This window comes from Astatotilapia calliptera, chromosome 23 (genome assembly GCF_900246225.1).
Source record: "Astatotilapia calliptera chromosome 23, fAstCal1.2, whole genome shotgun sequence".
NCBI lineage: Eukaryota > Metazoa > Chordata > Actinopteri > Cichliformes > Cichlidae > Astatotilapia > Astatotilapia calliptera.
In genome coordinates this window covers 38035417-38047664 of record NC_039323.1, presented here as the reverse complement: position 1 = coordinate 38047664, position 12248 = coordinate 38035417, and the positions used below count along the sequence as shown (strand labels likewise).

Sequence of the window (12248 nt, the reverse complement as noted above, 5' to 3'; positions counted from 1 at the left end):
GTTAATTTTCTTTTAAATTAGAAAATATTTGATTTAAAAAAAAATCAAAGCAAAGCCTTTTAAATGGTTTTGTTTCAGCTAAAGCTGTAATGATAATACTATTATTATAGAGTTAGGCTAATGCTAACTGGTGATCACTGAACATTTTCCCTCCTCATCTTTTTTTTTTCAGTAATTTTGCATTTTGCTAGGGTCAGTGTCCCTCCTGGTACCATGAGCTGATGCATAGGACCCTGCAGAGGTTGCACAGATAGTCCAACTCCTCCAGCATGGCACATCAATATGTGCCATTGTCAGAAGGTTTGCTCTGTCTCCCAGCACAGTCTGTAAGCGCTGGAAAGGGCCGTAAAAGGCCCATCAGCAGGACTAGTATCTGCTTCTTTTTGCAAGGAGGAACAGGACGAGCACTGCCAGAGCTACAAAATGACCTCCAGCAGGATGCTCGTGTGAATTTTTCTGACCAAACAATCAGAAACAGACTTCATGAGATTGGCCTGATGTCCTCTAGTCGTCCCTTTGCTCGCTGTCCAGCACCGTGGGGCCTGATTCAAATTTTCCATAGAATACTAGAATAGGCAGGTCACTGACTGACACCCTGTGCTTTTCACAGATGAGTGCTGGTTCACCCTGAACACATGTGACAGACGTGAAAGCTGCCCGTAAGAATAAGTGATGGTCTGGGGAGATACAGACCTGTATAGACGTCAACTGATCATCTCTGGGACATGTTTGTGTCCATCCGACACCATTAGAGTCTACCAGGAGCTCTGAGATCCCCCAGTACACTATCTGCCGTGTCATTAGGACCATGCCCCTTGTCAGGCACGCATACAAGCACGCGGAGGCCATACAAACTACTGAGCACCATTTTGAGTTGCTGCAAAGAAATTGCAATGAAACTTAGTCTGCTGCATCATCTTTTCACTTTGAGTTTTGCCGTGTCTTTGAATTCAGCCCACTGTAGGTTGATAGTTTTCATTGCCATCAAACAATGTGGCATCCTTTCACTCCTGACACATTACCCAATCCATCAGCGCAGATACCCAGCATGACTTCGTTTCATTGAGATCCGATATGTTTTCAAAGTGTTCCTTTAATTTTTTGAACAGTGTATATACAAAAGGCAGCACATTCCCCAATTTGATTGCAATGGGTTAATAAAATAAAAATGAAAAATTAATAGGTCTCTGTTTAATTACTTAGAAATGTAATTAAACTTGGAAAACCAGAATAAAAGCATATTACACTGGCTCGGTTTGTGCTTCTAGGATCCATTAATGTTCCCATCAGTCGTTTATAGGACACTTATTACCACCGTGCCAATTAACATGCTTCACTCCTGCCAGGACACGCATGAAGAGATAAAGCTAATGTCAGCACCTTATTTGACTCTGGAACTGTAATTGCAGAAATACAAAATGTTTCGTTTAAAAGTGTCAGCTATTGCCTCAAGTGGAAAGAAGTTAATTTGTGAGTGCTATTCAATCCATCTGCAGTCAGCCAGCGACCAGCAACAGGGCTCATGTACATATTTAACTAATGTTTACATCTTCATTAGGTTCTATTTGTCAGAAAGTCCATGTCAAGTCATTTTTGTTGATGACGGGAGCTTTCAACTGGGGAAGCCAACAAGTTACAAACTAGTTAAACATCAATTCGGGATGTTAAGTATTCGGACCTGAAGATATCCTTACCTTAAGATGCCAAATCCTTTCTTTTTGGTCTTCTTCTCTGTGTCCTCCACAGAATCCAGTGACTTCTTCCTCCCTTTGGTCTTCTTCTCCTTCTTCTTCCTTTCATCCTTCTTCTTCTTCTTCTTTCCATCGTCTGCATCCAGATCCTGGCGAGACGAGCTGCTGGCGGGCGTTTCGTGACCGGAGCTGTGCTCTGACATGTCGTCGTCTGATGAGGGAAAACAATTCCCACGAATAGGATAGGTTGGATGGAAGAGGTCAGAGTAGATGCACAGACAACAATGGAATATGTACTCATAGATATAGCTCCGAGCATTACAGGCAGCCTTTGTTCTTATGCAAGCCCCTCAGGTGTAGCAAGATACCAGGAACACAGATTTGAGGGTTTTTTGGGTTTTTTTTAGTTTTATCTTTTGCAGTGTTGACTGTGTGCCTAAAAAAACCCTCAAATCGTAACTTTTGTCCACACTCCAGGATTTAATTTCCTCATAAGTTAATCGCACACATCCCTCATCCCACACGTATGTGTGGTCACAATTTAGAGCATTAAAAATATGCTGCTGTAAGACATAAAGTTGTTCTTTCCAAATTGCTGAGTGGATAAAATCATGTAGCATTTCATTAAGGTACTTAGGCTAAGCACTGTACCTTGGCAGGCCTCTGGCTCTTTTTTGAGTGCCAGTGTGTTATAAAGCTTAAAGGATGTGCACTGGCAGCGTAGCCTCTCATTTAAATGGGTACAGTGTCTAGGAAGGAATCCCAGTCGTGCATTAAAAGGGAACATTCCTTACAGTGGGCAGTTTTGTTGTGTCTGCTTCTTGTTTTTCAAAAAGATTTTTGGTAGTAGCAGTTCAACATGTCTGCTTTTCTCCTGGGGTCTTACCGTCTTCAGAAGGTCCGTCATACGACTTGTCAATGGCGATGCGGAAACTCTGGTTGCATCCCCGCCCCCGGACCATGTGCGGCCGTGGGCGATGAAAGGGCACGTGGTCTTGGATGTGACTCTGCTTCGCCTCAGACATGGCCGTCTGCAGGCTCTCCAGGGAGCTGGACTTCATGAGGCCCAGGGTGGGGCCGAGTGCTCCTCCATCTGAAGGCTCTGCGAGACAGAAAGACACTCCGCCATGACTAATTCATCCCAAAGCTAACTTCACCATTTTCCACTATTCCAGCACATAAAACAGAGGAGGAAATCCAATGAAGAGTATGAAAGAAGCCTGGCTGATGGATGGAGGATGGAGGTTTGCTTAAATTTAGAGACGCAGCCACTGCTAAATTGACACAAAGACTTTATTCAGATCACAAGCTTTTAGGATAAACTAACCCACCGCTTGCAAAACATTAAACTTGAACCCATCTCCTCAAATAATATTTCCTTATTTAAAGAGCATCTGCATTAAACTTTTTAAACTCTCAGAGCTGGCTACAATTTAATTTGCCTTCAGTGTATGTAAGAATTGGTGCGGGGGCTGGGACTGCAAATTCCAGGATTTAGACGGTAATTTATCCATTAGTGTTGTTGCTTCTACAGGCAGAGTTATCATTTAGGTAATACAGAAATGGGTCTTTTGTAAGAGTTGACACTTAATTAGCTCATTATCTATGAATCACCAGGAAACATAATCAAGCTAAGTTTGCTATTATTACACTAAAATCACTGATTATTGAACTAACAAAAACAGTAACCTTATGGTTCCTCCATATACAGTACAGTAACTACTTACTACTTAACATTACTTAACACTTACTTCCAGAAAAATGCCTTTATGGGGTATGCTTTAGGCTTTTTATGTATATCAGAGACTAAATGTAAATCCTGGAGAACATTCAAATCAACTAACACATAATAAAACTTCATTGTATGGCATGAAAGTTGGGAAATATGTAATGAAACTCAGAATGTATAGACTTAAACTAACAATACATAGAAAGAAAATATATTTTTCATGAAAAACCATAAAGTCTGAATCTACTCGAAATAAAATTCATCATTTATGAAATGTCAGCTGGGATAGGCTCTAACCCTCCACAAGTATAAACTGAATAAGCGTTTAAGAAAGATGGATGGATCGAAGGAATGCTAGGAATGGTAATTTGCGGAATTAAATTTTAATAGCTGGAATAAAAGTCTTAATTTATAGCATAAAAATCAGAACGAAAGCCGGAATATATAATAGATTGACTGTGCAGGGTGCACCCTGCCTCCTACTCAATGTCAGCTGGGATAGACTCCAGCCCAGCGCGACTAACTAAGAAAAGTAGTTGGGAAAACAGATTGATTGAAGGAATGACACGGCAGCAATGGCGACTGATAGAATAGAGCCAGAATACATCAAATGAAAGATGGAAAATGTGGACTAAAATTTAAATTCATGGCATTAAAGTCATTATTTATGGAAGGAAGAAAAATCCTGCTCTTACAAACATTTTAAAGTCCAAATTGCATCACCTTAAAGATCATCCTCCTAAAACTTTCTCACATTATTATGCATAACCGTACATACACATGCATAAACTTGTCTGGAAACTATGCCTACCTCAAGGCCTGAAAATGTAAAAATCTCACATATACACGTGGATCAATCAGTATCAGCTCTCACACATTTTTCTGTTGACGTATAAGAGCTTTTTGGAATGAAGCTGAGAACGGTTAAAGAGAGAAATATGAAGTCTTGTATATGAAATGTAGAGTGAAAGGTAAAGGAAGAGGAGAGCGTGAAAAACAGGCTTGACAGAAATGGGGAGAAAGTCGGAGTCCCGTATGAGCGACATAAAAGAAGGGGAGAAGAAACGATGAATGAGGTGAAACGGTACAGTCGCAGGTGAGGAGCGGTACTATGGGAACTGACAGGCTCATGCATAAGCAAGAGACAGGGGGGAATAAATGAACTGCCATCATACTGTACTCGGGGTATGGCCTCCAACTCGAGAGGAAGAAAGGGCTAGATGGAGGAGCAGGAGTGCAATGAAGGCCACAGCTGATTCAGCAAGGGGATCGGAGAGCAGGCGGGGGAGGAGGAGGAGGAGGTGGTAGCGGGGAAATGCTGAAGATTCGAGGAAACACAGAGCTGTAAGGAAAAGAAGAAAAGAGTAAATGTCACTGAGAATAAAGTCAAAGACGCTTGTGACATTCAGGCTGTGGCAGGAAACTGCGGGACAGATGACCGAGAAGACTGCTGAAAAGACGCCTGCTTCCAACCCCTAAAAGCAACTAACCCACCCAGGTGATGTATCACAATAGAGCAGTGACTCTTCAAAGAAGTTACAGGCAGGTTGCAAGCAGCGTTTTCACTTTCTGAAACTCTTCTGTAGGGATGACTTTCTCGCATCATGGCACTCACTGCTTAAGACGTATTTTTTGTCATTTCAGAGGCTTCAAAGCTTCCAAGCAGAGCGGGAGGGGGTGGGAGGGTGGGGGGTGTTGGGAGTGAAACTGAAGCGGCGATGGAGTCGAAGGAGGAGGAAAAAAGTAAGCAGAGCGTTGCTGCCTTTTAAGTCCTAAATTGACTTTCTGAGAGGAAGTGGGATTTATGGGGAATAAGGGGAATAAGGGGTTATAAATAGAGAGGTGGGGGGGTAGGGGGGGGCGCTCAGGAATAAAACGCTCAATTTGAGAGGCAGGATTTGTGTCACAAATGTAATTACGGCTGTCCAGCTTGCAGCCTGATAGAATTAAGCTCCTTGCCAGTGCACTGCCGCCGCACTATGCAGGGAAACTGTGTGTCTGAGCGTGTGGGCGGGTGTGTATTTACCACTAAATGAGAGAATTTTGTTCCAACCCTTAAATAAAAGAAGAAGAAGAAAGTCATGATACTGACTATGTGAGATAGCGGCGAGCGTGTCCTTGACCGCCACAGATGAAATGAGCACAATTTCTTTTTTTGTGTGCATGCGTGGGGCTGCGAGTTGCACTCATTCCATGCATGTCAGGCTGTTGAGGCTGGAGGTAAATGAATAATGAGGGTTTAATAGGATGGATGAGCGGGGGAGAGGTGGCTATCATCGCCAGCTCGATCCAATGGAGGGTGAAATCAGCGTTTATCACATATCGCTGCCCGCTGTGCCAGCAGATGCTCTCACGGATCCGTTCGCATCATGTCAGCCTGATTGCCACTGATTCAAGCTGGTGCACACATTTGACAAACAGCCTAACAGCCAAAAAAAAGGAGAAAAAAAGAAAAAAGAAAAAAAAAGGGCCAGGATGACAGTCAGTGCCCTTCACAGCTGCAGCACCCCTCCGCCCAAGATCAAGAGGTAATGTCACGTCTTCGCTTGGCATCACTTTTCGCTCACTTTGTCAGCGAGCAGCAAACTTCTGGTTTTTCTTCACGATGAACTTTCTCGGCAGAGATGATGTTTAATGAAGGGTGGGATCATCAGTGCAAATGATGAGTAATCATCATTAGATTACTCAGAAACAAACTCAAGTTTAAAAAAAAAAAACAGTAAAAAAAAAAAAAAAAAAAAGGGGGCAATTTACAACTTGCACTTCAATAGAAAACATCCAATTACAGAACCAAATCTTTAAAAAAGGACTTTAAACAGTTTTGGAACAACAAAGTGGTCTGAATCTCTGGCAGCCATCTCTAGAAGCAACCCGACAGCCTTCGTAATTTGCCTCAACAAAGTTTGCATCGTTCCTCCCAATGCCTGTGTGCAAAGCAGCTAATTTTCCCAGAAACGTGTGTGCGCTGCTTTTCTTATTCAAGTCATTTAACTTTGATCAGCGGGAACTGGGAACTCGCTGCCTACAACAATCCACTTCCCTTTTATTTCAGCCTGTATTCTTTACTTAGTTGAGTGGATAAAAAAAGAAAAAGCCCAAAAAACAAAACCTGGTGTGCTTTTGCTTTCAACAATCAAACACGAGCTGTTGCTGCTGGAGGACATTTGAATCAATTTGAACCTCTCGCACGATTCCCATCACTCTGCGGCACTGGCGATTCGCAAGTCCTTGAGGTTCAGAGGATGTGTCAGCAAGTTTTCTTGTTTTTTTTAAAGGTTTGTTTGAATGATTTCGCGTTGGGTTTCTGACATTTGATGTGTGACGATTCCTGCCTACCGCACTTAAATGAACCACAAAACTAACAGTTGAAAAAAATGTATCTAATTTCTGAAAAACAAAGCTGATATCATTAAAAGTGATGACCATAACATAAACCTAATCTACAGTGTGATTAAATTATCCAGGATGTTTTTCAAGGGAAGAATGTCAATTACACTGTTATAAAAGAAGCCTTTAAACAGTCATTTACGGTGGTAACAACGTTTGCTGTAAACATTACTTATTCATCTCGGGATTAACGAGTGACTCCTTTGAAATGCGGTACGAGAACATCCTTAAAGAAGAAAAAACTAAACAAAAAAGGGAGCTGAAACAAAGAACCTGCCAATTACTTCTGCGTAATGGTGCTTGCATTCCCCCCTAAACGCATAAACACTCCAAAGTGTCTACAAACAATATCCACTCATAAAAGCCCACGCCTGCATGCAAGCTGTAGGTGCTTACACACCAACACACGCATGCAAATATCCACCTGCGCGCATTTCTAACCCGCACGCATCCAAATGCGATGTGTATATTGTGACTCTGCAGAGGCTGACTGCTGTTGTGTCTGTATTGAACAGACAGCAGTGAAGACTTTGCCTGGAACGTAGCCTCGGGGTCCCGCTGTGCTGACAGGCCCTGAAAGGACTAACACTGCTCCATCACGCTGCTTTGTACTTTTAAAAAAAAAAAGGTATTTTAAAAGTGAGCGTGACACACCTGCAACCATCATTACATATTGATACAGTTTGTTCAGAAATTTGATGTCATGGAGGTCAAATCATTATCAGTAAAGGTAGGTTTTTTTTGTTTTGTACAAATAAATACAAAATGTTAATTGCAGCTTTTTCACAGAGTTGGGTAGTTGGAATAAAAGTGATCGGCACAAAACTCTTAATTATTCGCTCAATGAATTCAAGAATAAATGAACTTGAAAATTTCTAAATTACAGGCTGTGCAGTGAGTATTCCACACACAATGCTGAAGCCTTGTCGCTCCGTCTTACCTACAGCACTGTGCCAAACCCCTCATTTCTTTATTTTTTGTTAGGAAAATGGGAAATAAGTGCAGTGATTTAATGAATTGTGTGCAAACACACATTGAAATAAGTTTGTACAGTTCTAACAAGCTTTAAAGTCAATATTTGGTGTGACCACCTTTATTATTCATCACAGTCTGAACTCTGTGAGGCAGCTTTCTTCTCATTTCTTAAAGTAAGGACATTCAAAGCTTTTCTTTAGATGTTTCTGCAAATTGTTCTGTTCTCTGTCAAGATGATCTCTCACTGCTTCAATAGTTTCGATGTCCGGGTGTGTTTAGGATCACTGTCATGATGAAAATGAAGATGTTACCAATCTGATGGCTTCCAGATGGTACTACATGGTGGATCAAAATCTGATGGCACTTTGTTTCATTGAGAGTTCCAACAGTTTTGACAAGATCTCCAGCACCACTGGCTGAAACCAGGACACAGCCTCCACTGTGTTTTACAGGCTGTAGACACTCACTGTTGTACCTCTGTCCTGAACTCTTTTGTACATACTGACAACAAGTTGAACCAAAAATATCAAATTTAGATTCATCCCTCCATGGCTTTCAGATCCTGTTTATCTGCTATAGATCATTTTTAAGGCGTGCCACTTCTTTTGTCCTCCTTTTGTCTAGTTTCCTCAAATTTTTTAATGACATACTGCACATCATTCAAGATGTGTCAGCTCTTTCGTTAATAGCCATCCAGGAATTGCCTTATTGGTTCAAAAATACTCGTTCTTTGCCGTTCTAACAGTGTTACCTTTTGTAGATTAAGGAAATGGGACCAAATTTTGTCGTTTCGCAACAGGCTGCTAGTAACAAAATGTCTCAACATACAATTTAAAATGTGTTGTTTGCTCTGTTGTCTGTTATGTATAGACACAACACTGGTTAGGCCAGTGTTTAGTGGCTTAAAAAGCAAACAAAAAAAAATCTTCTAAAAATGGTCAGGTACAAGGACTGGAATGAAAATGAGTGAAAAAGCAGCCAATTCGTTAGAAATTAGTATAAAGAAATGAAGGGCATCTTTTTCAATGTACTGTATAATAAAATCCACTCTATCTTAGGACTAACACCAACAAACCACAGCACCAAGATGACATTATGCATTATTTGTGCAATTTGACTTAATTAAGTATTTGCTACATATCAGCAGCTATATTGTGACAAATATGTATATTAGAGAAAACATATCCTATATGAGGTTGTGGGAATGCATGTATGGAGATTTGTACAAAAGCTCACTGAACTGGATAATCTGAAATCAACTCATCTACAATTATATGCTGATCACATGTGTTGCATTGTCTAGAATAATCTAGGATAATTTGTGTTAATTAACGAAGTGTCGTGGTAACTTCCTGGCTTTTGAAAGGCTCACTGCTGGATTCTTGTGATGTCTGAGGCTGCAGGTATGTAATAAACTCAGAAAGAGAAATAACAACGACTTTATAGACATTACTTCCCAAAAAGTTCTATTTTAGTAACATTTTTGTGAGACAATGTTAATGAGTAAAACTCAGCATATAGGAAAAGTGTCTCCTTTAGCAAAAGGCACACAAACAGTGTCTTGTATGCTCTGTGCGTATGGGAGAGGTGTTAAAATTAAAATGGGGAAGACATAGCTGATAAGCTATTCAGTCCACACGTTCACGGGTATTTTTGAAACATAGCTTTTTCTATGCGTTTGGGCCATTCGTCCACTGGTAAAAGGTGTTTTGAATCACTGAAAATGGAGATTTTCAAAAACTCAGTTTTTGCATTTACACGTGGATGAAGAAAACAGAGTTAGTCAAGCAACGTCAAAGGTGTGTGCCTTTTATCTATACAGCGCCAAATCACAACAACAGTCACCTCAAGGCACTTTATATTGTAAGGTAAACCCTACAATAATGCATACAGAGAAAAACATGAGCAAGCATTTTGGCAACAGTGGGAAGGAAAAACTCCCTTTCACCAGGAAGAAACCTCCAGCAGAACCAAGCTCAGGGAGGGGCGGCACCCTGCCACAACTGTTTGGGGTGAGAGAAGGAAGACAGAAAACCTTACTGTTTACATGAGATGGATTTCTACAATGGTGGATACAGACAAAATACTGTTGCTGTTAATCTGACTATCTGCAGTTTTCACACGCAGTTACTGTCCCTCCATTTACAAAGACAGAGTGAACTTCGAACGTGGTTTCTGCATTAAACACACAAGTTCTCACAACCCAAATCCCGATGCCATCGTCGTCGTCGTCGGTTTTGAATAAATTTTTAAAAAAAAATTAATTTAATGTAAGTATGTTCTATGCATTTTGTCCATTCCTGAGTTGTGAGTCTACACCAGCCATATTTCACAGCACTGTGACTTACAATTATGAATCACTCAGACTAATGTAAAATTTTCAGTTTCTTTCTTTATTGAATAAACTCTGGCCAAGAGAGCCAGTGAGACAAAATCCAAAATACTGTCTTTAGTTATTAACATTTGAAATGATGAAGGTAATTGAAAATGGCACTTGAAGAGTAACACAAAATTAGCTGCCTTTCCAGAAAAACGCCAAAACTTTTCAAAAGTACTTGAGGTTTTGTGAGGGCACAAACCCTGTTTACTCTGTCCCTCCCGGGCTTCTAGACTTCTGACTGGCTAACATTTCAACACAGTTTGAATTTGGTATGTCCCTGACAGCGTTTGCTTTCTACATGTGGACGGAGATGTTATTTTAAAAACTGCACTTTTTTTTAATGAAAACGCAAAACGGTTAGTTATGTCTATAACTTCTGTTCCCTGAAGGAGAGGAACGAGGTACAACACATAAGTATGGGATATCACGCCCTCGCGTGTCCTGGCTGAAGAAACCTTTATTCACGCCTTTACGGCAGATGACGTGTGATGACACGCGCAAGGCCCCGCCCGCACATATAGCCGCTGCCATCACCGTCATCCCTCAGTTCGATAGCCGCTCTTCACCGAGCCAACTGCTCAGTGGGGCCACCCTGTGTTGTACCTCGTTCCTCCCCTTCAGGGAACAGAAGTTATAGACATAACTAACCGTTCCCTTTCAGTCGATTCACTCGGTACAACACATAAGTATGGGACCTATATACACGCCCCGCAGAGCAGCCACCGAACCGGAACGGGACCACCACATCCTTAGTGAGTGGTAGACCCAGCAGAAAGGACAGCATGAGCCACCGAAGGGGCTGTAACGTCCAACCGATAAAACCGCACAAAAGTGTGCGGCGACGCCCAATTAGCCGCTGCACAAATATCAGCCACAGGCACCCCTCTAAAAGAGCCCATGAGGTCGCCATCCCCCTGGTGGAATGAGCTCCCACCCCGTGGGGCAACGCAAAACCTCCGGTGCTGTATGCCAGCGAGATAGCTTCTACAATCCAGTGGGACAGCCTCTGTCTGGACAGAGCTCTACCTCTATTCGGATTAGCGAAGCAGACAAACAACTGGTCACACAAACGCACATCCCGAGTGCGCTCAATGTAGGTGCGTAGCGCACGCACCGGACAAAGAGAATGCACCCTCCTCTGCTCCTCAGATTCAAAAGGAGGGGAGCAAAAGCTCAGCAACTCAAACTCCATTGAACTATAAGATGCAGGCATGACCTTGGGAAGATAGGCGGCATTCGGACGCAATACGACCTTGCGGCCATCAGGAGAAAACTGTGTGCAGGCAGGATGCACAGACAGCGCATGAAGGTCCCCCACTCACTTCGCCGAGGCCAAAGCGAGAAGTAATGCGGTCTTATACGAAAGAAGTTTCATATCTACCGACTCAACGGGTTCAAACGGAGGGCCACAAAGGGCCTCCAGCACCAAAGACAAGTCCCAAGCAGGGACACTGGACTTAAGCACGGGCCTCAGCCGGCGAACCCCTTTCAGAAAACGCACGGCGAGGGGATGCGCACCTGGTGTCACCCCGTCAAAACCGATATGACAAGCAGATATAGCCGCTAAATAAACCTTGATCGTCGAAAACGAAAGGCCTTTATCCAACAGCTCCTGCAGGAATGTCAAAACATCCACAATAGAGCACTGAAATGGGAGAGTGTGGCGGTCCCGGCACCACCGCTCGAAGGCTCGCCATTTGTAAGCGTACAAGCCTCTAGTAGACGAGGCCCTGGCGCTCTGAATCGTCGCTACCACACTAGGTGGCAGACCCTTAGCAACCAAGTTTAACCTCTCAGCAGGTAAGCATGAAGGTGCCACAGATCCGGGCGCGGATGAAACACTTCCCCCCCGCCTGAGAGAGGAGATCCCTGCGGAGAGGAAGCTGCCAAGGACTTGCTGCAAGCAGGCTGATTATTTCTGCATACCACGACTTCGCGGGCCACCAAGGGGCCACCAGGATCAGAGAGAGGGAATGCCGACGCACCCTCTCCAGAATTGGAGATATCATTTCCACTGGGGGAAATGCATACAGGAGCACGTCTGGCCATTGGTGCGCTAGCGCGTCCAAGCCCAAGGGTGCATCGT

General features: G+C 42.8%; 1 protein-coding gene across 2 annotated transcripts in view; it reads right to left on the bottom strand.

The window, feature by feature from the left end:
- Nucleotides 1–12248, bottom strand: part of pard3ba (par-3 family cell polarity regulator beta a) — a 208263-nt gene that overhangs the window by 78595 nt on the left and 117420 nt on the right. For both annotated transcript variants that reach the window (XM_026157796.1, XM_026157797.1), the window contains exons 18-19: nucleotides 2578–2793; nucleotides 1695–1902 (exon numbers count right to left, since the gene is read on the bottom strand). In XM_026157796.1, coding sequence (XP_026013581.1) covers nucleotides 1695–1902; nucleotides 2578–2793 — 424 coding nt within the window. The remainder of the gene's footprint in view (nucleotides 1–1694; nucleotides 1903–2577; nucleotides 2794–12248) is intronic.